Consider the following 25,337-nt stretch of genomic DNA (forward strand, 5'->3'; position numbering starts at 1 on the left):
AACACTGGGCAATAAGGGCATGGCCCTCCCACAGGTCACTGTGGCATGAGGAAATACCTGAATAACAGGGAGACAAAATCCCTAACATGGCAACGACCCGTGTGTGTGGGGGAGATGAGGGAGGAGAGAGTGCTTTCTTAATAAAGACACTTGTCACAACCATTGGACTTACCATCCATTTGCCTTTAGTTTGAACAACTGCCTGCTGCTAATCCCAATACTGAGCTGGACATGGCATTCAATGGACAATGGAAAATCCACAGTCAGGAGAACCATGAAGAGTTTCTTAAAGCAATGGGTGAGAACTCACATACATTTCTTACAACCATCTCAGTGTGTTTAATGGCAGTATTGTGTTCTAGAACTTTGTCAATAATGGTTATGTTTTATGTCGTAATTATGTTCTTCAGCTGTCCCTGAGATGTTGATCAAAATGATCAAGGGTGTCAAGCCAACGACAATAATTGAGCAGAAGGGCGACGACTTCACCATCAGAGTTGAGACTCCCCTCCGTACTGTCACCAACTCATTCACTATAGGGAAGGAGGCAGAAATCACTGCCATGGATGGGAGAAAGTTTAAGGTAATTTATCAATCATGAAATGGTATGTGACGTGCATGGACCTATTGCCATGAGAGTGTGAAGAGCATCACAAAGCTTTGTTTATTTGCATGGTGCTATGTGTCCATCTCCTTTGCTCTAGTTTGATATACACTACTATTCAAAACTTTGGGAACACTTAGAAATGTCCTTGTTTTTGAAAGAAAAGCAACCATCACTCCTGTGTTCCAATGGCACGTTGTGTTTGCTAATCCACATTTATCATTTTAAAATCATTAGAAACAAAACTGTTGTGCTAATTAAAGAAACAATAAAACTGGCCTTCTTTAGACTAGTTGAGTATCTGGAGCATCAACATTTGTGGGTTCGATTACAGGCTCAAAATGACCAGAAACAAAGAACTTTCTTCTGAAACTCGTCAGTCTATTCTTGTTCTGAGAAATGAAGGCTTTTCCATGCGAGAAATTGCCAAGAAACTGAACATCTCATACAGCGCTGTGTACTACTCCCTTGTACTCGCTGTGTACTACACCGCAAACTGGCTCTAACCAGAATAGAAAGAGGAGTGGGAGGCCCCGGTGCACAACTGAGCAAGAGGACAAGTACATTAGAGTGTCTAGTTTGACAAACAGACGGCTCACAAGTCTCCAACTGGAAGCTTTATTAAATAGTACCCTCAAAACACCAGTCTCAACGTCAACAGTGAAGAGGCGACTCCAGGATGATGGCCTTCTAGCCAGAGTTGCAAAGAACAGGCCATATCTCACACTGGCCAATAAAAATAAAAGATTACGATGGGCCAAAGAACATAGATGATGGACAGAGGAAGATTGGGAAAAAGTGTTATTGACAGACAAATCTAAGTTTGAGGTGTTTGGATCACAAAGAAGAATATTCGTGAGACGCAGAAAAAATTCAAAGATGCAGGAGGAGTGCTTGATGCCATCTGTCAAGCAGGGTGGAGGCAATGTGATGGTCTGGGGGTTCTTGGGTGGTGGGAAAGTGGGAGATTTGTACAGGGTAAAAGGGGTCTTGAAGAAGGAAGGCTATCCCTCCATTTTACAACGCCATGTCATACCCTGTGGACAGGACACTTAATTGGAGCCAATTTCCTCCTACGACAGGAAAATGACCCAAAGCACAGCTCCAAACTATGCAAGAACTATTTAGGGAAGAAACAGTCAGCTGGTATTATGTCTATAATGGAGTGGCCAGGACAGTCATCGGATCTCAACCCTATTGAGCTGTTGTAGGAGCAGCTTGACTGTATGGTACGTAAGAAGTGCCCATCAAGCCAATCCAATTTATGGGAGCTGCTTCAGGAAGCATGGGGTGAAATCTCTTCAGAATGACAACTAGAATACCAAAGGTCTGCAAGGCTATAATTGCTGCAAATGGAGGATTCTTTGACGAAAGCAAAGTTTTAAGGACACAATTATTATTTCAATGAAAAATCATTATTTATAACCTTGTCAACATCTTGACTATATTTCCAATTCATTTTGCAACTCATTTCATGTATGTTTTCATGGAAAACAAGGACATTTCTAAGTGACCCCAGACTTTTGAACGGTAGTATAGACATAGGTGCAGCTGCAGCAGGGTGTGTGAGTGTTTTGTGTTTACTCTCTGACCCATAGTGTACTGCCAGACTGGAGGATGGGAAGCTCATCTGCGATACAGAGAAGTTCTCCCACATCCGAGAAATCCAAGGGGAAAACATGGTTGAGGTAAAGGGCATCCCTCCACTTCTATATTTTATGTTGTAAAATACACTTAATTGGATGCACTTTGTCCAAATGTCCTAGCAGTTGGTCTCCAATTACAGTAGCACTGCCCCTCAAAAAATAAATAACAATGAATTGCCAGCCTGATTCAATCTGTGGTTGTTCATTCATGTTGTTCTGTGTTAGTGACTGTCCTCTTTCCCATTTTTTCCAGACTATCACTGCGGCCTCAACAACCCTCACCAGGATAAGCAAGAGAGTCTGATCTCTAAAGCCACAGAGACAAGGATTACATGTTCAATTAATTCATTTAAATGACCTTTTATTTCAGGTAATATAATAGCTATAAAATATTACATTAAAATGACAAATGACTCGACATTGCATCTGCTCATTTTATGTCTAATTTAGACACATGCATTTTAAAGGCCCCAAAGCAAATGTACTTCCCTAACAAAACCAATACAAAATGGATGGCTTTTCCTGACACCTTGTGGTTATTGAATAATCTGCCATCATTGTAGTACTCAGCAACAAATGTAAACTTGTGGGATCATGTTTTCACTTCATCATTAACTAGCAAATGTAGACATAAATGACCAGCTCATAATTGTGTTTATTTCATATTTTATCTGGATTTTATCATTTAAAAAAAAGAAAGAAAAGAAAATTCCTCAACAATTTCAATGAATCCTAATGGGGGAAAGCAAAAACTCATGGTCACATCGTCATCTTCATCCTGTAAAGCAAGAACACAGACAAGAACAATTTAGAGGAGAGGCATTTTACATTATACCAATCAACATTTGTGACTGAATTCACACTGACTGTGTGTAAGTCCCAAATGGCACCCTATTCCCTATGTAGTGCACTGCTTTTGACCAGTGCCCACTGTGGATTTTCCATTGATAAAATGTTGAGTTAATAAAGTCACATACAAGGCAGCTCCAAAATTCAGGTGTTTCAGCCTAGCTCAGTGCTTTCTTTGGTGGAGGTAATCTTCTCTTATTGCCCCGTGATTGACTCAGTGTTCTGTCACTCATGGGGACACTATGTCGCTGCAAGATCTACAGGGCGAGCTAGAAAGTTCAAGCCCCCTTGCGTGCTGCCAAACATTTACATTAGAAGTGACCATCCCCCACAGATAAGATAATGTCAAATCACGTTATATCTACCGTAGCTTTTTTTGGACAGATCATGTCAACATCATACTTTCAAAATCTTAGCTATCTACCTAGACAAGCAGTTATCATCAAGAATCACATTGACAATCTACTGGCAAATCCTTGTCATATGAAAATAAATTATAGATAAAACATATCAGTGCTCATCGGCCATTGGACTTAAACATTTCAAAACAAGTTGGAAATCAACAGTGATTGGTTTGGAAGGAATCAGTGGCCAACTGATTGGGCTTTGGTCACCAAAGCCCCATATTCTACCCACCACTGCGACCTGTATGCTCTCGTTGGCTGGGCCTCGCTTCATATTCGTCACCAAACCCACTGGCTCCAGGTCATCTACAAGTCTCTGCTGGCTAAAGCCCCACCTTATCTCAGCTCACTGGTCACTATAGCAGCACCCACCCGTAGCACGCGCTCCAGCAGGTATATTTCACTGGTCACCCCCAAAGCCATTTCCTCCCTTTGGCCGCCTTTCCTTACAGTTCTCTGCTGCCAATGACTGGAATTAATTGCAAAAATCACTTAAGCTGGAGACCCATATCTCCCTCACTAACTTTAAGCACCAGCTGTAAGAGCAGCTCACAGATCACTTCACCTATACATAGCCCATCTGTAAATAGCCAATCCAACTACCTCATCCCCATACTGTTATTTATTTTTTTGCTCCTTTGCACCCCAGTATCTCTACTTGCACATTCATCTTCTGCTCTATCACTCCAGTGTTTAATTGCTATATTGTAATTATTTCACCACTATGGCCTATTTATTGCCTTACCTCCCTTATCTTACCTCATTTGCACACACTGTATATAGACTTTTTTTTCTCAATTGTGTTATTGACTGTATGTTTGTTTATTCCATGTGTAACGCTGTGTTGTTGTTTGTGTCGCACTGCTTTGCTTTATATTCGCCAGGTCGCAGTTGTAACTGAACTTTTTCTCAACTAGCCTACCTGGTTAAATAAAGGTTTAATAAAAAACTGCAAGCGTTGCAAAGCAATCACTATTTTTCTTCCCCAGCCTGTTATTAGGTGGAGAGGGTGTGTGGTCCAAGTCTGGGTTTAAGCGCCATGCTTAAAAAGATAAGCATTCACACACAACACCATGCGCCAGAAAATGTTGAATACATTGGGCATGCTGTCATTCCAGCATGACTTCTGCCGCGTTCAAAACAACTGGGAACTCCAACTCGGTTTGAACAGTCATCAGATTCGGGAACTTGGGCGTCTTTCTAGAGCTCCGACCTGAAGCTCACTGACGTCACGATTCAAGGTTGTTTCCCCCCGTGTTCCCAGTTGTCTTGAAAGCACCATCAATCCAGAGAATGCCAGACTTTGATGACTAAATGATAAAATAATGCACTAATGGAGAAAAAAGTAACAATGGTCAAATGCAACCAGTTAATGATTCTAGATGTGATGATCATTTTCAAAGGCTATGTCCAAACTACATGGAGTTTACATCATAATGATAGGTAGCCTATGTAATAGTCGGATTGGCCTGAGTTCAGTTCTTTATACGTCACGCTTCCTCTGCTGGGTGTGATTACGCACCATAACAGTAGATGGCACTACATTTATTTTCGTGCTTTCACGAATCCGCGAAGTAAAGTATGCGCCTGCGCATTCGGTTTTCCACACAGCTCGACAACTAGAAATACTTTTCTGTTAAACCCAAAACAGAGAGCGAAAATATTTGATGTAAAGCTGCATTCTTGCTTTATATATTTTTTTTAGCATGGCCAGATATTTGAGACCTCCAAATACATCTCTTTTCATCAGAAACATTTCCGATGAATCCAGGTGAGTTCATATTTAAACATATTTCCCCGGCCCCAGTTCCTTGCGGTTAAATGAGGTCAGAATTCTATACCCCAAGCTAACGTCATTAGGCCAATGCTAGTCTGCTAGCCACGCGATTCTGCCTGATCAAAGACGATTGTGGCTTGGCCCTACAGTTGTGCAAGGTAGACCCACTGGCTAAACTCAAGTCATAAACCAAGAAAAAATTACTAACTATAAACATTTGGACAAACTTGTTTCATTCGTCCTAACAGGCTAGCTAACGTTAGCTATAGCTTCAGTTCCACACTTACGTTTTAAAACAGTTACCCTACTACATAGTTTAACAAAATTAGAATATAACGTTAAATGGCAAAAAAAGACTAGTAAGTTATAGGGGGGATGTAAGTTGGCCTATCTGTAAGGTATTTTGTTTGCAAAGAGAAAACTACATAGGCCTACACACGGGTGATTGTTCTATTAGCGTTATCCGTTCATGGATGTAAGGTACATTTCAGAGTGTGTGAGTTATGCATAGACAAAGTTTAAATTGTGTCAGTTTTCATGCAAAGAAGTGTCATCGTATTGCCCAACAGAAGCCACCGACCGGTCTGTCTGTGGCTCCTTTGGTGGTGCTACTTTTCCTCCTGGTCATTGAAGTGACATTTCTATCCTCTACGGTATTCAGGCCTGAGGATTTGCGCCGTGAGTTTGGTCGTTATGGGCCAGTAGTAGACGTCTACATTCCACTTGACTTCTATTCACGCCGACCAAGAGGATTTGCATATATTCAATATCCTTTCCCTTCTAAAGTGAGAATTATGAAATCTGTCTTTTCTATTATAATTGTCTTAATTTTGAATGTTGTAAGATAACATGTTTTCTCTCAGATAATGTCTTAAGCAGTAAGGCTTGGTTGTGTGATTGATTGATGTGACTTTGCATTCTGTATGTACACAATGAAGTACTTTTTAATATCTAACTTACATTTCTCTGTTGCCCCAGAAAATGTAAAGGCATCCAGTTGTTGTGGAGCCTGGAGAAAGAGTAAGAATGTCCGGTGTAGAGTAGATCTAAAGACAAGCCGCAAAAGACCGCCAGGATGCAAGAAACAGAGAGAGGGAAAGGTTGAAAGAGAATTTAAAGCTTGAAGAAACAAAGAGGAAAAAGAGGGGACAGAGTCAAGGCTTGGATATGTCATCAAAAGAAAGAGGAAAAGGGAAGAGATTAAAGGGCAAAGACAAGCAGGAAACCCAAGTTCTTCTGGGAGGCGATTAAAGAGCATAAAGATCAAGATGAAAGTCAAAGTCAAGCATGTTTAAGGTAACAAACCTGAATTCTTTTGTATCCTCACAAAAAAAATGAATCAACAAATATTACATGAAAATCAATCAATAAATAGCCAATGTGAAAATTTGATTCTTAATTGAACTAAGAAATTGTTACTCTTATCAATATATTTTGCATTCGATAATATAATTTGAAACTGAAGCGGTATTGATTCCTCAGTGCAAGCCATCAAATAAGAGACATATTATTGAAACATGTTTGCCTCATCTTCAATCTTGAGAAGAACACAACATTGTCATAACAAATGTGTTCCAGAACCTAAGCTTTGCTTTATGCTGTCAGCCAATATGGCTTCCATTTCGATTAAGTGGCAGAAGATGCATTGTATTACAACAGTATTGCTGAAAAGAATGTAGCCACATAAGAGCACATGTAAGAACCTTAACAGCTCAGCAAGTTTGAAGATGTGCGCGACGCTGAAGATGCTCTTCACAACCTGGACAGGAAGTGGGTGTGTGGCCGACAGATTGAAATCCAGTTTGCGCAGGGAGACCGAAAGAGTAAGGCAGTTTCACAAATGTCCTGTGTTTCATGAAGTAACACTGTACAGTATCAAGCAGAATTTCTTGTTCGTGATTTACTGATGTTACTTTCAGCTGTAAATTCAAATAGATGTTTTCGATCTCACGTGGTCCAACTGCAATACCTTTTCAAGGAAAGCTAAACCACTGTGTACTGTATGTTTGCTTGGTGGGTTTCTCTCTTCTCCCAAACCCCCTTTTTTTCCATCACAGCACCCAATCAGATGAAAGGAAAGGAGGGGGGATCTTCGCGCAGCTCTTCGCGGCATGATGATCGAGATTATGATCGGGACAGTCGTCGTAGGCGTTCTCGCAGCCGTAGCTACCAAAGACGCAGGTCACGCAGCCCATCCTACGATCGCCGGCCCAGACGCTCTGAGAGTCCCAGAGAGTAAGGGCCTTTCCAGTGTTCTCCAGCTAGCATGCTTCAAATAAGATTGCAAAGCTTATACAAAATGTCAGTCTATTGATTACATTCTGATTGACGTTTTGTTACCCAGCTCCCGTGGAAGGATGTACAGTGGTAGAGGAAGAAGCAGGAGTCCGGAAAACGACCGGTAGGTCCTTGATACTCTGGGATTATGGCAATGAAGCCATTTATCTACTTCCCCAGAGTCAGATGAACACAAAGATACAATTCTTATACACTGCTCAAAAAAATAAAGGGAACACTTAAACAACACAATGTAACTCCAAGTCAATCACACTTCTGTGAAATCAAACTGTCCACTTAGGAAGCAACACTGATTGACAATAAATTGCACATGCTGTTGTGCAAATGGAATAGACAACAGGTGGAAATTATAGGCAATTAGCAAGACACCCCCAATAAAGCCAACGGGTTTCTCCACGCATCGCGCCGACAGAAACAAACATCTTTCTGGTAAGAAGAGTGGCGGGGGCGTATGCCTCATGACTAACGAGACATGGTGTGATGAAGGAAACATACAGGAACTCAAATCCTTCTGTTCACCTGATTTAGAATTCCTCACAATCAAATGTAGACCGCATTATCTTCCAAGAGAATTCTCCTCGATTATAATCACAGCCGTATATATCCCCCCCCAAGCAGACACATCGATGGCTCTGAACGAACTTTATTTAACTCTTTGCAAACTGGAAACCATTTATCCGGAGGCTGCATTCATTGTAGCTGGGGATTTTAACAAAGCTAATCTGAAAACAAGACTCCCTAAATTTTACCAGCATATCGATTGCGCAACCAGGGGTGGTAAAACCTTGGATCATTGTTACTCTAACTTCCGCGACGCATATAAGGCCCTGCCCCGCCCCCCTTTCGGAAAAGCTGACCACGACTCCATTTTGCTGATCCCTGCCTACAGGCAGAAACTAAAACAAGAGGCTCCCACGCTGAGGTCTGTCCAACGCTGGTCAGACCAAGCTGACTCCACACTCCAAGACTGCTTCCATCACGTGGACTGGGACATGTTTCGTATTGCGTCAGATGGAAATATTGACGAATACGCTGATTCGGTGTGCGAGTTCATTAGAACGTGCGTCGAAGATGTCGTTCCCATAGCAACGATAAAAACATTCCCAAACCAGAAACCGTGGATTGATGGCAGCATTCGCGTGAAACTGAAAGCGCGAACCACTGCTTTTAATCAGGGCAAGGTGTCTGGTAATATGTCCGAATATAAACAATGCAGCTATTCCCTCCGCAAGGCTATTAAACAAGCTAAGCGTCAGTACAGAGACAAAGTGGAATCTCAATTCAATGGCTCAGACACAAGAGGCATGTGGCAGGGTCTACAGTCCATCACGGACTACAAGAAGAAACCCAGCCCAGTCACGGACCAGGATGTCTTGCTCCCAGGCAGACTAAATCACTTTTTTGCCCGCTTTGAGGACAATACAGTGCCACTGACACGGTCTGCAACGAAAACATGCGGTCTCTCCTTCACTGCAGCCGAGGTGAGTAAGACATTTAAACGTGTTAACCCTCGCAAGGCTGCAGGCCCAGACGGCATCCCCAGCCGCGCCCTCAGAGCATGCGCAGACCAGCTGGCCGGTGTGTTTACGGACATATTCAATCAATCCCTATACCAGTCTGCTGTTCCCACATGCTTCAAGAGGGCCACCATTGTTCCTGTTCCCAAGAAAGCTAAGGTAACTGAGCTAAACGACTACCGCCCGTAGCACTCACTTCCGTCATCATGAAGTGCTTTGAGAGACTAGTCAAGGACCATATCACCTCCACCCTACCTGACACCCTAGACCCACTCCAATTTGCTTACCGCCCAAATAGGTCCACAGACGATGCAATCTCAACCACACTGCACACTGCCCTAACCCACCTGGACAAGAGGAATACCTATGTGAGAATGCTGTTCATCGACTACAGCTCGGCATTCAATACCATAGTACCCTCCAAGCTCGTCATCAAGCTCGAGACCCTGGGTCTCGACCCCACCCTGTGCAACTGGGTACTGGACTTCCTGACGGGCCGCCCACAGGTGGTGAGGGTAGGCAACAACATCTCCTCCCCGCTGATCCTCAACACGGGGGCCCCACAAGGGTGCGTTCTGAGCCCTCTCCTGTACTCCCTGTTCACCCACGACTGCGTGGCCATGCACGCCTCCAACTCAATCATCAAGTTTGCGGACGACACAACAGTGGTAGGCTTGATTACCAACAACGACGAGACGGCCTACAGGGAGGATGGGAGGGCCCTCTGAGTGTGGTGTCAGGAAAATAACCTCACACTCAACGTCAACAAAACTAAGGAGATGATTGTGGACTTCAGGAAACAGCAGAGGGAACACCCCCCTATCCACATCGATGGATCAGTAGTGGAGAGGGTAGCAAGTTTTAAGTTCCTCGGCATACACATCACAGACAAACTGAATTGGTCCACTCACACTGACAGCGTCGTGAAGAAGGCGCAGCAGCGCCTCTTCAACCTCAGGAGGCTGAAGAAATTCGGCTTGTCACCAAAAGCACTCACAAACTTCTACAGATGCACAATCGAGAGCATCCTGGCGGGCTGTATCACCGCCTGGTACGGCAACTGCTCCGCCCTCAACCGTAAGGCTCTCCAGAGGGTAGTGAGGTCTGCACAACGCATCACCGGGGGCAAACTACCTGCCCTCCAGGACACCTACACCACCCGATGTTACAGGAAGGCCATAAAGATCATCAAGGACATCAACCACCCGAACCACTGCCTGTTCACCCCGCTATCATCCAGAAGGCGAGGTCAGTACAGGTGCATCAAAGCTGGGACCGAGAGACTGAAAAACAGCTTCTATCTCAAGGCCATCAGACTGTTAAACAGCAATCACTAACATTGAGTGGCTGCTGCCAACACACTGTCATTGACACTGACCCAACTCCAGCCACTTTAATAATGGGAATTGATGGGAAATGATGTAAATATATCACTAGCCACTTTAAACAATGAGACCTTATATAATGTTACTTACCCTACACTATTCATCTCATATGCATATGTATATACTGTACTCTAGATCATCGACTGCATTCTTATGTCACTAGCCACTTTAACTATGCCACTTTGTTTACTTTGTCTACATACTCATCTCATATGTATATACTGTACTCGATACCATCTACTGTATGCTGCTCTGTACCATCACTCATTCATATATCCTTATGTACATATTCCTTATCCCCTTACACTGTGTATAAGACAGTAGTTTTGGAATTGTTAGTTAGATTACTTGTTGGTTATCACTGCATTGTCGGAACTAGAAGCACAAGCATTTCGCTACACTCGCATTAACATCTGCTAACCATGTGTATGTGACAAATAAAATTTGATTTGATTTGAAAGGAGTGTTTCTGCAGGTGGTGACCACAGACCACTTCTCAGTTCCTATGCTTCCTGGCTGATGTTTTGGTCACTTTTGAATGCTGGCAGTGCTTTCACTCTAGTGGAAAGCATGAGACGGAGTCTACAACCCACACAAGTGGCTCAGGTAGTGCAGCTCATCCAGGATGGGACATCAATGTGAGCTGTGGCAAGAAGGTTTGCTGTGTCTGTCAGCGTAGTGTCCAGAGCATGGAGGCGCTACCAGGAGACATGCCAACACATCAGGAGACGTGGAGGAGGCCAACAACCCAGCAGCAGGACCGCTACCTCCGCCTTTGTGCAAGGAGGAGCAGGAGGAGCACTGCCAGAGCCCTGCAAAATGACCTCCAGCAGGCCACAAATGTGCATGTGTCTGCACAAACGGTCAGAAACAGACTCCATGAGGGTGGTATGAGGGCCCAACGTCCACAGGTGGGCGTCGTGCTTACAGCCCAACACCGTGCAGGACGTTTGGCATTTGCCAAGAGAACACCAAGATTGGAAAATTCGCCACTGGCTCCCTGTGCTCTTCACACATGAAAGCAGGTTCACACTGAGCACATGTGACAGTCTGGAGACGCCGTGGACAACATTCTGCTGCCTGCAAAATCCTCCAGCATGACCAGTTGGCGGTGGTTCAGTCATGGTGTGGGGTGGCATTTCTTTGGGGGGCCGCACAGCCCTCCATGTGCTCGCCAGAGGTAGCCTGACTGCCATTAGGTACCGAGATGAGATCCTCAGACCCCTTGTGAGACCATATGCTGGTGCGGTTGGCCCTGGGTTCCTCCTAATGCAAGACAATGCTAGACCTCATGTGGCTGGAGTGTCAGCAGTTGAAGGCATTGATGCTATGGACTGGCCCGCCCGTTCCCCAGACCTGAATCCAATTAAGCACATCTGGGACATCATGTCTCGCTCCATCCACCAACGCCACGTTCCACCACAGACTGTCCAGGAGTTGGCGGATGCTTTAGTCCAGGTCTGGGAGGAGATCCCTCAGGAGACCATCCGCCACCTCATCAGGAGCATGCCCAGGCGTTGTAGGGAGGTCATACAGGCACGTGGAGGCCACACACACTACTGAGCCTCATTTTGACTTGTTTTAAGGACATTACATCAAAGGATCAGCCTGTAGTGTGGTTTTCCACTTTAACTTTGAGTGTGACTCCAAATCCAGACCTCCATGGGTTGATAAATTTGATTTCCATTGATAATTTTTGCGTGATTTTGTTGTCAGTTGAATGTGCTATGTAATGAAAAAAGTATTTAATAAGACTATTTCATTCATTCAGATCTAGGATGTGTTATTCGGTGGGCAAATTCTCAACTTCAATAGCCACTGGCACGCTGGTGAAGTGTGCTGTTCACTGATGAACCCCAGTTTCAACTTACAGACAGCGTGTATGGCGTTGTGTGGGCGTGCGGTTTGCTGATGTCAATGTTGGGAAAGGAGTGAGGTTATGGTATGGGCAGGCATATGCTAAGGACAATGAACACAATTGCATTTTATCAATGTCATTTTACATAGATACTGTGACTAGATCCTGAGGCCCATTGTCGTACCATTCATCCGCTGCCATCACCTCGTAATGCACAACCCCATGTCGCAAGGATCTGTATACAATTACTGAATGTCCCAGTTCTTACATGGCCTGCCTATGTCACCTGTTGAGCATGTTTGGGGTGCTCTGGATCATCTTGTATGAACGGGTGTAGAACTTTTTAAAATGAATTTAAGCTAAATTCCCTGGCTTAACTTCCCATGGAAAATTTACATACATTTACCGGAAAGTTTGACCTTTTGCAACCCTAGTGACCAACAGAATAATATATTCCCAGTCATGTGAAGTCCATAAATTAGGGCCTAATGAATTAATTTCAATTGTCTGATTTCCTTATATGAACTGTAACTCAGTAAAATCTTAGTTTTATATTTTTGTTCAATGTAATAATCCAATGGTTTGTTCTTCATACAGGCACCGACCCCACCCACGTGACCACCGACGACCCCCCCCTGGGCATTCCCCACACAGCCAATCCCGCTCCCCTTCTCACTCCAGATCCAGGCCCAGGGCCCAGAGGGAGTCCAGAGGAAAGTCTCGTTCCCGCTCTAAGTCCCTGAGCCCACGAGGTGGCGACTTCCACCCAGCACCCGGTGGCTATGAGCCACAGGCCGATGCGTCGTCTCGTATGCACTCCCCGTCCCGCTCGCATTCTTGCTCCCTCTCACGGTCCCGTTCTCGCTCCAGGTCCTGGACAGGGCGCAAGTCAGGGGGACACTAAAACATGTTTGTTGGATCCTTTTGACTGTAGTTGTGTCCAAAATGGCTTGCTGGATAATTGAATGTTCATGGAACGGTTGTTGGTTGGTTTGTGAAAATTATCTTCCTTTGTGGTTTTTTGCTTCTTTTTATTTGTTATTTTTTAATGGATGAATAAATAGAAACACGATATCCTGTTTAAATCATTCCCAGAAATGTCACCTTTTTTATATTTACACACCCTCCGTTTCTAGTCATTATATCCAATACACTGAGTGTACGAAACATTAGGAATAGCTTCCTAATATTGAATTACCCCCCCCTATTTGCCCTCAGAACAGCCTCAATTCATCTGGGCATGGACTTTACAAAGTGTTGATAGTCCATGTTGACTCCAATGCTTCCCACAGTTGTGTGAAGTTGTCTGGATGTCCTTTGAATGGTGGACCATTCTTGATACAAACAGGAAACGGTTGTGTGAAAAACCCAGCAACATTGCAGTTCTTGATACATTCAAACCGATGCGCCTGGCACCAACTACCATACCCCCTTCAAAGGCACTTAAATCTTCATCCCTTGAATGGCACACATATTCAATCCATGTCTCAATTATCTTGAGGCTTAAAAATCCTTCTTTAACCTGTCTCCTCCCCTTCATCTACACTGATTGAAGTGGATTTAACAAGTGACATCAATAAGGGATCATAGCTTTCACCTGGTCAGTCTCGTGGAAAGAGCAAGTGTTCCTAATGTTTTGCGCACTGTATCAGCGTTATTCCTTTCAGAAGACAGGGCTAGAAGTACTGTATAGGCCAAGATCAAGTACCGTGATTCAATCCAATCATTGTTTACCGTGAATGCGGGAACATTGCCTTGAAAAGCGGTAATCGGATTGAATCCCTGCCCTTGTCGCTAAAATCCTTACCTTCACTTTCCTGTCAAGTACATTAGGCCCCAGCTTTCAGTTGGTATGCTTGAAGTGGAAGTTACCTGGGGTGTAATCATTGGTCCAAAAAGTTTACTCCAAACGGAAAACGTTTGCAACAAAAACTTTAATTTGGTTTTGTTGGTTTCCTAGTGAAACATACCCATGGCCTGTGAAAGAGCCACTACGGTAGCACCGTTCATTTTCTACCAACATTTGTTTACGATTTGTTCAGCGATAGATAGGCCCATGTTACATTGGCTTGTCCTATTTGATTTGAAAAATTCTGGTAGCCATGTCAGTAGCTTCAAATATCAACTCTGAAGGTTTCTAAATTTGATCAAGTTGGCGATGGTTTGTACATGGCCTGCTGTATGTTTTGACATTTCAGGACCTTGATCCTTCGCTTTGTTAATACTCCATACTTTTTTATTATTCTATATGCTTGTTTTTTCCTAAAACAACTCAAGAAGTGTAGTCTTCCTTCCAAATATGTCAGTTATGCTCTACTGTTTATGCAACAATTTTCTTGGAGAGTAATAAATGCTTCTTTTAATGCACCTTTTAAGCTAATTTATCACCTGATTTACTAGTTTGTTCATTGTTGTTCCTCTATTGCTGCACTGTTGGCGCTAGGAACATAAGCATTTAGCTACACCCACGATAACATCTGCAAAATGTGTGTACGTGACCAATCATATTTTATTTGATGTTCCCTCCTTGACGTTTGCAGTTGTTACTAAAAAAAAACTATTTTGCTCAATGTCATTTTTTTTACACTTTAGTGTGTGTACTGTTTATACTTCAGATATCACTTTTCAACAGTATAAGTTTTTAAAAAATCACTGGAGGACCTATTTAAAATGAATGTTGTCTAGTTTGGTGGGCATTCTATCAGACATTGTTTCACTAAGTCTGCTGGCATTTTTGCATGTGGGCATAATGTTTAAAATGCTATACAATGTGCAACCATACACAGACATTCTTAATGAATCAAAGACATTGCAAGACAAGGGGGCCACTATACTATGCTTTTAGTTTGCGCCTCAAATCAACATTTTATTTTATTTAGATTTTTATTTATTTTATTTGAGGTGCATTCTAAAAGCATAGTGGCCCCCTTGTCTTGCAATGTCTTTGATTCTGTAATATCACTATACACAATAACAATAGAATACTAATACCATACACACTTGATTAGGGAGGTCATACTAAATCTTATTTTGGCTTCTCTGTTTTAATCAAACAAATTCAATCAAAATCAACACTGAAATTGGATGGGTAAAATGAGAAAGAAATAAGAACAGTTTTGCTGTGAACCTGCGAACTCTTGAGTTGGCACAACTGGAAAACAAACAACATGCATCAAATACTCCACTCAATAGCTTACATGTTCCATTTGATCCCAATATTTTTGTTTTGGTACATTTATATACTCGTAAAAATAAATATTTCACAAAATGGAATGTGTAAGGTTAGGTCACCATATCAACTGCAAGCGTGGGTGTTAAAAGTCGTATAACACTATTTTTTGTTCACGTTCTCAAATAGTTCCTCTGAGATCAGATGTTCTAAAGCTTGATATGTGCATTATTCCATAGAACAACCATCAGTAACAATATAGCCTGGGTATCAATCGGTTTCTGCACTCTTGTCCACTCATGCCAAACAATGACAATGGAGTAGGCAAGAGCACAGATCTGGGACCAAGCTAGGAAGCATATAAGAGGTCAGGGCAGCATGGTCTGCAGACTTGCATCACAACAACAACAACAAAAATCACACTTTTGCTACAAGGCTGCTGCTTCATTCGACATTCCAGTACTCCTCTGACTCCCCAAAAACACAGAAGTATAACCTAGCCTGCCGTGATGTACAGTGCCTTGCGAAAGTATTCACCCCCCTTGGCATTTTTCCTATTTTGTTGCCTTACAACCTGGAATTAAAATGGATTTGGGGGGGTGTTGTATAATTTGATTTACACAACATGCAACTGTGAAGATGTCAAATATTTTTTATTGTGAAACAAACAAGAAATAAGACAAAAAAAAAGAAACTTAAGCGTTCATAACTATCCCCCCCCAAGTCGATACTTTGTAGAACCACCTTTTGCAGCAATTACAGCTGCAAGTCTCTTGGGGTATGTCTCTAAAAGATTTTTGCCCATTCTTCAAGGCTAAACTGCTCCAGCTCCTTCAAGTTGGATGTGTTCTGATGGTGTAAAGCAATTTTAAGTCATAACACAGATTCTCAATTGGATTGAGGTCTGGGCTTTGACTAGGCCATTCAAAGACATTTAAATGTTTTCCCTTAAACCACTCGAGTGTTGCTTTAGCAGTATGCTTAGGGTCATTGTCCTGCTGGAAGGTGAACCTCCGTCCCAGTCTCAAATCTCTGGAAGACTGAAACAGGTTTCCCCCAAGAATTTCCCTGTATTTAGTACCATCCATCATTTCTTCAATTCTGACCAGTCCCTGCCGAAGAAAAACATCCCCACAGCATGACGCTGCCACCATGCTTCACTGTGGCGATGGTATTCTCAGGGTGATGAGTGGTGTTGGGTTTGCGCCAGACATAGCATTTTCCTTGATGGCCAAAAAGCTCAATTTTAGTCTCATCTGACCAGAGTACCTTCTTCCATATGTTTGGGGAGTCTCCCACAATGTGTTTGCTTATTTTCTTAAAGCAATGGCTTTTTTTCTGGCCACTCTTCCGTAAAGCCCAGCTCTGTGGAGTGTACGGCTTAAAGTGGTCCTATGGACAGATAGTCCAATCTCCAGTGTGGAGCTTTGCAGCTCCTTCAGGGTTATGTTTGGTATCTTTGTTGCCTCTCTAATTAATGCCCTCCACGCCTGGTCCCTGAGTTTTGGTGGGCGGCCCTCTCTTGGCAGGTTTGTTGTGGTGCCATATTCTTTCCATTTTTTAATGATGGAATTAATGGTCCTCCGTAGGATGTTCAAAGTTTTGGATATTTTTTATAACCCAACCCTGATCTGTACTTCTCCACAACGTTGTCCCTGACCTGTTTGGAGAGGCATTGTATACACACACACACATTGTTATGTTACAGCCTTATTCTAAAATGGATTAAACTTTATTTTTAAATACTCATGAATCTACACAAAATACCCCATAATGACGAAGCAAAAAAAGGTTTTTAGAACATTTTGTAAATGTCAAAATTTACAAATAAATGGAAATATCTCATTTACACAAGTATTCAGACCCTTTACTCAGTACTTTGTTGAAGCACCTTTGGCAGCGATTACAGCCTCAAGTCTTCTTGGGTATGACGCTACAAGCTTGGCATACCTGTATTTGGGAGTTTCTCCCATTCTTCTCTCCAGATCCTCTCAAGCTCTGTCAGGCTGGATGGAGAGCGTTGCTGCACAGCTATTTTCAGGTATCTCTAGAGATGTTCGATCGGGTTCAAGTCCGAGCTCTGGCTGGGCCACTCAAGGACATTAAGAGACTTGTCCCAAAGCCACTCCTGTGTTGTTTTGGCTGTGTGCTTAGGGTCGGTGAACCTTCACCCTAGTCTGATGTCCTGAGCGCTCTGGACCAGGTTTTCATCAAGGATCTCTGTACTTTGCTCTGTTCATCTTTCCCTTGATCCTGACTAATCTGCCAGTCCCTGACGCTGAAAAACATCTCCACAGCATGATGCTGCCAGCCCCATGCTTCACCGTAGGGAGGTTTCCTCCAGAAGTGACGCTTGACATTCAGGCCAAAGAGTTCAATCTTGGTTTCGTCAGACCAGAGAATTTGTTTCTCATGGTCTGAGAGTCTTTAGGTGCCTTTTGGCAAAATCCAAGCGGGCTGTTATGTGCCTTTTACTGAGGAGTGGCTTCCACCTGGCCACTCTACCATAAAGGACTGATTGGGGGAGTGCTGCAGAGATGGGTGTCCTTCTAGAAGTTTTCCCCATCTCCACAGAGGAACACTGGAGCTCTGTCGGAGTGACCATCGGGTTCTTGGTCAGGTACCTATCTATACCTAGCTATAGGAAGAGTCATGGTGGTTCCAAACTTTTTCTGCAGGAATGTCCACCATCGTTTAAGAATGATGGAGGCCGGTATGTTCTTGGGGACCTTCAATGCTGCAGCAATGTTTTGGTACCCTTCCCTAGATCTGTGCCTCGACACAATCCTGTCTCGGAGCTCTACAGACAATTTCTTCCACCTCATGGCTTGGTTTTTGCTCTGATCAACTGTGGTATCTTATATAGATAGGTGTGTGCCTTTCCAAATCGTCCAATCAATTGAATTTACGTCAGGTGGACTCCAATCAAGTTGTAGAAACATCTCAAGGATGATCAATAGAAACAGGATGCACCTGAGCTTAATTTCGAGTCTCATGGCAAAGGGTCTGAATACTTATGTAAATAAGGTATTTTTGTTTTAGATTTTTCTGCTAATTTATTAAAAACCTTTTTTCGCTTTGTCATTATAGGGTATTGTATGTAGACTGACAAGGGAAAAAGAATAAGGCTGTAAGGTAACAACAAGTGGGAAAAGATCTAGATGCACTCCACTCACTTTCCATCCACTTCTAAGTGCACTGAACAAATATTGAAGTGCAACATGTAAAGTGTTGATCTCATGAGCTGAAATAAAAGATCCAAGAAATGTTCCATACACACAAAAAGCTTATTTTTCTCAAATCTTTTGAACACATTTCTTTACATCCCTGTAAATGAGCATTTCTGCTTTGCCAAGATAATCCATCCACCTGACAGGTGTGGTGCGTCAAGAATCTGATTAAACAGCATGATCATAACACAGGTGCATCTTGTCCTGGGGACAATAATAGGCCACTCTAAAATGTGCAGTTTTGTCACACAACACAATGCCACAGATGTCTCAAGTTTTGAGGGAGTGTGCAATTGGCATGCTGACTGCAGAAATGTCCACCACGGCTGTTGGCAGAGAATTGAATGTTAATTTCTCTACCATAAGCCGCCTCCAACGTTGTTTTAGAGAATTTAGCAGTACTTCCAACCGGCCTCACAACTGCAGACCACGTGTATGGCGTCGTGTGGGCGAGTGGTTAGCTGATGTCAACATTGTGAACAGAGTGCCCCATGGTGGCGGTGGGGTTATGGTATGGGCAGGCATAATCTACAGACAACGAACACAATTGTATTTTATCGATGACAATTTGAATGCAGAGATACCGTGACGAGATCCTGAGGCCCATTGTCGTGCCATTCATCCGATAATGATGATAATCATGATCATCATCATGATAATGCACTGCCCCATGTCACAAGGATCTATACACCATTCCTGGTAGCTGAAAATGACCCAGTTCTTCCATGGCCTGCATACTCACTAGACATGTCACTCATTAATCATGTTTGGGATGATCTGCATCGATGTGTACGACAGCGTGTTCCAGTTCCCGCCAATATCCAGTAACTTCGCACAGCCATTGAAGAGGAGTGGGACAACATTCCACAGGCCACAATCATACCACGGAATTGGGGAGAAAAAGAGGTTAAAAAAAACAACAATCAACAGCTTGATCAACTCTATGCGAAGGAGATGTGTCGCGCTGGTTTTCTGATCCACTCCCCTACTTTACTTTTTTTTTTAAAGGTATCTGTGACCAACAGATGCATATCTGTATTTCCAGTCATGTGAAATCTGTACATTAGGGCCTAATGAATTTATTCCAATTGACTGATTGCCTTATATGAACTTATATGAACTGTAAAATCTTTGAAATATATATTTTTATATTTTTGTTCAGTATAAATGATGTGGAGCATTAGAAAATGATACAGGATATAGATTCTATGAAAGGTTTGTACTGTATGTGCCACACTCATCCTCTTCCTACCAGAAAATAATTAATCATTAATCAATATAGGCATATTGGCAATTTACCTGATTATTCAAATTAGATTTACTTTCAGACATCTTGCCAGTTTACTTCCATTGCCAATGTGTTCAGTTGTGAATCAGTCAACTGAATGCTATAAATGCATAAAATTAATGTTTTAAAATTGGTTATAAATAAGTGTATCTCCAGACCAGAATGAATAAAAATGCAAGACTCAATAAGTAGGCTAAATCATCACTGAACCTTAAGCTGAGTCGTATTCACTAGGAACCAAACAGGGAGGAACTACCTGAACTCACCAATAAAAACTGTGTGTTTACATTTTCTGTTGCAAAACTTTTTTGCTACGATGTTCACTAATGAATACAACCCTGGTATCTCAGACTAGGACTGAACCTTGAGGAGGCTCTTAAAGCTGGCATGCAATTGTTTCATGGTGGTCACCAATGGCCACAGGGTGTGACACCCAGTGACTGGGTGGCTTTGGTAGAACACTAGGAATGGGCGGCTCTCTGAACTTGTGGCTCTGGGAAGCCAGCAGTTTGTTGAAGTCAGAAGACACAACACCACTGGTCATACAGGAGAAAATAGATATTGTTCTTGGTCTCTGCTTGTGCCATCTTGTTGTGAGCAGAGTTAGGATGATCCCCCATTAACCGCCACACTGCTCCTTGATGCTGCATTTCCATTCTGATAACATTCTGTACCTCTGCTTTGCAGGGTGTTGACATGGTCCTCTGAACATAGTAATAGAACGTTGCTCCTTTCCCCACCTACCATGCTGGCTTTACTTTGTCACCTGGTATGAGATTCAAAATATGACAACTAAAAATCATGCTTTGTTACAAATGCATCACTAAATAACTAACTAGTTCAGAACCATATTTTAAAGATACTGGCCTAAATATACTCAACCAGTTGAGTGACCCCCGGTTCTGACACATAGCATTACATTGCATTGTAGCTACCTACAATAGTTTGTCGTGCCTTTATTTCTCTAGAAAGTGGTTCCAAACTTTGTATAACCCTGTACCCCTTCAAACATTCAACCTCCAGCTGTGTACCCTCTCTAGCACCAGGGTCAGCGCACTCTCAAAGGTTGTTTTTTGCCATCATTGTAAGCCTGCCACACACACTAAAAATCTATCGTTCTGCTCCTGAACAAGGCAGTTAACCCACTGTTTCTAGGCCGTCTTTGAAAATAACAATTTGTTCTTAATTAACTGACTTGCCTAGTTAAATAAAATGATTTTTAAAAATTGTTTTAAAGCCTCTTCGCATCCCAGTGCAGTGGGTGGCGGTAAAGGCAAGTAAAGGTGTGACATCGTACATTAAACTCGAGGGAAGAAGACGCCCCTTGAACGTTTTTATTTAGCGGAAGCCTGTGTTAGCGAATAAGCGATTTCCCAGACACCGGCAAGATACAAGAACATAGGAAAGCACAAGACGGACAAACTGATAACCTTCATTTACTCGCTATTAGAAGCTATCCGGAATTTTTGCTGACCGAAAAACATTGTTTTCTGGACTAAATTAGCTAGCATGGCGTGCGGAGCTACTTTGAAGCGTTCAATTGAGTTTGAGGCCCTTCACAGCCCTCAATCTCCAAAACGGCGAAGGTGCAACCCTCTGCCAGGGACCCCAGTCAACCCCTCGCCAAAGCGGTGTAACCTGCTTTCTGCTACCGGTGACAGTTCGATGTCTCCCCAATCAACTTGTGGAGGAGAACATAGACTTACCCCAGGTTACTTGTTTGCCTGAATATTTTATATATTTTAATTAGCTAACGTTAGATGGTGGCCATTGTAGCTAGCTAGCGCCAGTGCAGTGGCTGAAAGTAGCGAATAGTAAAATATGAGATCAAACATTAACGTCAGCTAGATAGCCTGCTAAATGATATCTATCTAATAATGAACCCGATTTACAGGTTGTAGTTAGTAGGCCAAACATTGAAGCAAAACTAACATGATGTTCTAGATGGGCATATAGCTAACTAACGTTACCCACTTTCTAGTTGCCCAGAATGAACCCAGTCCTGATTGTAACGAACATAGTTATCCTGTATAACAGCGTAGCTTCAAGTTGATGATAATACCTGGCTAGGAAATCATTCATGCTTCCATCCAGGTACCAAGTTGATCATGTGGTTGATTGGGTGCATGGCTATGTGACCATGTTTCATGCTTCGTCACACACAATATAGATGTGAGGCCTGGGTTGTTGCCTGAGGAAACATCCTTTCCAGGGTAAGCCAACCCTGTTAAGCTGACTTTAGTTGTTTTTCCATCCACAGAGCAGATCGTCCAGAATCTTAGGCAAGAATATAGCCGTTACCAGCGACGGTGCCAACTTGAGGAGGCCTTCAACCAGAGTGAGTCCCAGACTCCAAGTGATGGCCCAGGACAAAGCTCTGGTTTCATGGCACCAAGCTCCCCATCAGGTCTGTTTTCAAGGAGTTCACCCTCACCAAGCTGAAGATGCTGTCAGCATCTGATTACAAATAAACTTACTATAAGGGTGAATAACAGTCAACTCACCGTGCTGTCTCTTGTTTGTGGTGTGGGGAAGAAGAGCCACAAAGTAAAATTCTTAAGAAAAGATGACTCACACTTGCAGAAGTAAACCAGACCTAATTGGGCGTCTCTTTTTTAACCAGATTGTCTATGCAGTTGTCAGACAAAAGCTAATTCCTTGTCATGTTATGGTTTCCCCAGGAGTGTCTATGAAGAGGGACCAGCCCTGCTTCACATTGCGCCAGGTAGGCTCCCTGTGTGAGCGAATCCTCAAGGACCACGAGGAGACCATCTGTGAAGAGTATGAACAGATCCTGAACACTAAGCTGGCGGGTATGCTGACTGACTTCCTTATTACAGATATGGGCCCGTATTCATAAAGCATCTCAGAGTAGGCGCGCCACTGATCTAGGATCTGTTTTGCCTATTGGATCATAATGAATAATATTACATTAACATGGGCGACCTGATCCTAGATCGGCACTCCTACTCTGAGACGCTTTATGAATACGGGCCATCTCATGGTATGACGACTCGTAGGTCATTTATGTTTTTGGTTCCTTCCCAGAACAATATGAATCGTTTGTGAAGTTCACACATGACCAGATCATGCGACAATATAGCGCTAGACCCTCCAGCTGTGAGTTCCAACGATAATCGAAACACGCACAAACTTTTTATCCTCGGTTCCCCCCCGTGCCCATTTTAATCAACATTTTGTTTCTATTTTTCAGATGTCTCATGAACTCTTAACAGTAAGCTACCTGCGCTCACCTCAAGACTGCTGCATTCAATCTCAAAGTTTTTCTTCACTACTTCAGTGACATGAATTTCCTTTTAAAACACTCAATATTCTGAGTCTGAGTTGTACTGTACTTGTGTGGATGTGCTCTTTGGGAGGTGGATAGTGGACTTGCCTTTTCATGGGTTGTAGGAAGCTGGGCTGACGTCACTGTTCAATTTAACCTGCCAAAACTCACTGCTGCAGCATTTAACCCTACATGCCTTTTTACATTTTTTTATTTTCACAAAACATACTTGAAAAGGTGGTTTTCTTTTGATTTTAGAAATGAAAGTTATTTGCGCTTTATGTAAATGGTATAATATTATACAGTGGAACTTGTGTACTACAGTCAATTGCAGTTTTGCTTTTCTTTATACATATTTTGTACAGAGTTGTTTTGGGTGATACCCATGTTTTACATATTTTAGGGTTCTTCTTAGACATTCTACCAGATTATGCTGCAATTGAGGAGATGCCAACACAGAGTGTGTGTCGGTATACTGAGCTCTTTGTAAAATATGCAGGCTATTACTCCCAAGAACCAAACATGGATGGAAGGGCTCAATTGTTTACTGGTTATGATCCTTCTTACAGGGATAGACTGGATGAGGGTTTTTGTTATAGGCCAGCAAAAAATGGAGGCTGAAATGTGTGAAACTGCAGTCACCTCTTGGTTTGGAATAAAACATCTGTATAGACTTGATTCTGGTAGTGACCTTAACCCAACACCTAGCAACCTCATCAAAAGGTTTGGCTCTCTTGGTGAAATGGCTACCCCTCCCCCTGAATTGGCTACAATATACCAGGGCCCTTGAGGTTTGTAATGGAACTCTACAATGAGTGGAGGCATGCGCAATGTTTTTATTCTGTAGCTGGCCCCATATACTCTCTTTTTGTATATTTGATTTTTTGAATGATTACTTGTGATTTTATATCAAATAGTTTACTGTCTGGTATTTTTTGGGGAGAGTTTAGTTAGGTGACCCTGTAGTATAGGTGGTGTGTTCTGTGATTTGGTGAGGAGGGATTACGTTGTTACATCACACCACTGAATACAGGGAATGTACGCCTTAATGGATGGGTTGAAGTCGAAAGAACAGATTTTAACCATTCAAATGTAAACTGTGTCTGCATAAACTGCCTTCCATTAACACATGCCATTTGATTTATTTTTTTATTCTCCAGTTGTGTTGTGGATTGAGTTGCTCTCTGCTGTACAAGAAGCTCTATCACATTTTTACCAAAATAATACCCTGAATCTTTACAAAAATATTGTCCTAACTGTGTTTTAAAGGTCAGTTTTGTTGAACACAATTATAACATTGAATAAATACTTGATTTGAAGGGAATCATTTTGAATGTAATTCTTGTGAGAGTAAATGAAGTAAGCCTAATACGGGACATGTCACACAGGTGTTACATTGTAGCAAATGGAGTATCGGGGCCACACTGGCCATTGAGTAGTATAAAGCACATTGTTCATAGTTATGGAGAATAGACCATGAAAGATGAATATCAAAAGCGTGGACTACATTCAATATACTGTCCAAGTACACAGTTCTGATTGCTGAACAATTGGTATCAGGGAGAGAAAATTCCTAGTTTTCAGGCTTGTTTTCTTTACAATTTACACAACAGGAAACTCCAGTCTACCAATCACAATGACATTTGCGCTATACGCGTATCAATTTCTGTTTTAGACCACTCCAAAGCTGCAATATTAATGTTTTTTGTAGGTGCTAACTCTTCCATGACTCATTGGCCAAACCCTATGGGGATATGTTTCTGTATGGTTTTTGGATTGACACTGAAAAAGTTAGTAAACACAATCATAGGAGACCTTATTTTCAGCTTTTATCTCAAAACCACATTCATTTCCCCAACAGGAATGGCCAATGAAACGGGTAGAAAATGCTAACTCATTTCCGTTTTTTAGGACTACAAGCTGCGAGCTCTATAAGAGAATAACAATAGTAGATTAAGCTAAAACAGACAGCGACATCCAGACAAACTTCATGACCATATTCATTTGATTGATGGAGTCATCC

General features: G+C 42.5%; 3 protein-coding genes across 5 annotated transcripts; all 3 read left to right on the plus strand.

Moving 5' to 3' along the window:
• Window positions 1-115: 115 nt before the first annotated feature.
• LOC115131360 (fatty acid-binding protein, liver-like) lies at window positions 116-2,668 on the plus strand. Its single transcript, XM_029663028.2, has 4 exons — window positions 116-298; window positions 411-583; window positions 2,203-2,292; window positions 2,504-2,668. Exons 1-4 carry the CDS (start codon window positions 232-234, stop codon window positions 2,552-2,554), a joined length of 381 nt encoding a protein of 126 aa, XP_029518888.1. The 5' UTR covers window positions 116-231; the 3' UTR covers window positions 2,555-2,668.
• A 2,422-nt stretch (window positions 2,669-5,090) lies between these two features.
• Window positions 5,091-14,705, plus strand: LOC115131361 (serine/arginine-rich splicing factor 10-like). Of its 3 annotated transcripts, none has more exons than XM_065020356.1 (6): window positions 5,091-5,274; window positions 5,942-6,065; window positions 7,001-7,103; window positions 7,338-7,515; window positions 7,625-7,681; window positions 12,936-14,705. In XM_065020356.1, the coding sequence occupies exons 1-6, from the start codon at window positions 5,210-5,212 to the stop codon at window positions 13,240-13,242; spliced, it is 834 nt and encodes a 277-aa protein (XP_064876428.1). In that variant the 5' UTR covers window positions 5,091-5,209; the 3' UTR covers window positions 13,243-14,705. The 3 variants fall into 3 exon arrangements, with proteins under 3 accessions (XP_064876428.1, XP_029518891.1, XP_064876427.1); XM_029663031.2 differs by lacking the exon at window positions 5,942-6,065 and adding an exon at window positions 6,259-6,597 and having other exon boundaries at window positions 5,096-5,274; XM_065020355.1 differs by lacking the exon at window positions 5,942-6,065 and adding an exon at window positions 6,259-6,576 and having other exon boundaries at window positions 5,097-5,274; window positions 6,992-7,103.
• Window positions 14,706-21,330: 6,625 nt separating this feature from the next.
• LOC115131362 (akirin-1-like) lies at window positions 21,331-24,638 on the plus strand. Its single transcript, XM_029663033.2, has 5 exons — window positions 21,331-21,736; window positions 22,286-22,432; window positions 22,707-22,838; window positions 23,074-23,145; window positions 23,240-24,638. The coding sequence occupies exons 1-5, from the start codon at window positions 21,535-21,537 to the stop codon at window positions 23,248-23,250; spliced, it is 564 nt and encodes a 187-aa protein (XP_029518893.1). The 5' UTR covers window positions 21,331-21,534; the 3' UTR covers window positions 23,251-24,638.
• The last annotated feature ends 699 nt before the right edge of the window (window positions 24,639-25,337 follow it).

The sequence above is a fragment of the Oncorhynchus nerka genome, linkage group LG7 (assembly GCF_034236695.1).
Source record: "Oncorhynchus nerka isolate Pitt River linkage group LG7, Oner_Uvic_2.0, whole genome shotgun sequence".
NCBI lineage: Eukaryota > Metazoa > Chordata > Actinopteri > Salmoniformes > Salmonidae > Oncorhynchus > Oncorhynchus nerka.

What these genes read in the sequence shown, in the direction of transcription:
- LOC115131360 (XM_029663028.2), top strand. Translation starts at nt 232, where the DNA reads ATGGCATTCAATGGACAATGGAAAATCCACAGTCAGGAGAACCATGAA. An exon ending in AGAGTTTCTTAAAGCAATGG is followed by an intron (nt 299 to 410) that starts GTGAGAACTCAC and finishes TATGTTCTTCAG; the next exon opens with CTGTCCCTGAGATGTTGATC. An exon ending in TGGATGGGAGAAAGTTTAAG is followed by an intron (nt 584 to 2,202) that starts GTAATTTATCAA and finishes TCTGACCCATAG; the next exon opens with TGTACTGCCAGACTGGAGGA.
- LOC115131361 (XM_065020356.1), top strand. Translation starts at nt 5,210, where the DNA reads ATGGCCAGATATTTGAGACCTCCAAATACATCTCTTTTCATCAGAAAC. An exon ending in AACATTTCCGATGAATCCAG is followed by an intron (nt 5,275 to 5,941) that starts GTGAGTTCATAT and finishes TACGGTATTCAG; the next exon opens with GCCTGAGGATTTGCGCCGTG. An exon ending in CGCTCTGAGAGTCCCAGAGA is followed by an intron (nt 7,516 to 7,624) that starts GTAAGGGCCTTT and finishes TTTGTTACCCAG; the next exon opens with CTCCCGTGGAAGGATGTACA.
- LOC115131362 (XM_029663033.2), top strand. Translation starts at nt 21,535, where the DNA reads ATGGCGTGCGGAGCTACTTTGAAGCGTTCAATTGAGTTTGAGGCCCTT. An exon ending in AGAACATAGACTTACCCCAG is followed by an intron (nt 21,737 to 22,285) that starts GTTACTTGTTTG and finishes TTCCATCCACAG; the next exon opens with AGCAGATCGTCCAGAATCTT. An exon ending in CCTGAACACTAAGCTGGCGG is followed by an intron (nt 22,839 to 23,073) that starts GTATGCTGACTG and finishes GTTCCTTCCCAG; the next exon opens with AACAATATGAATCGTTTGTG.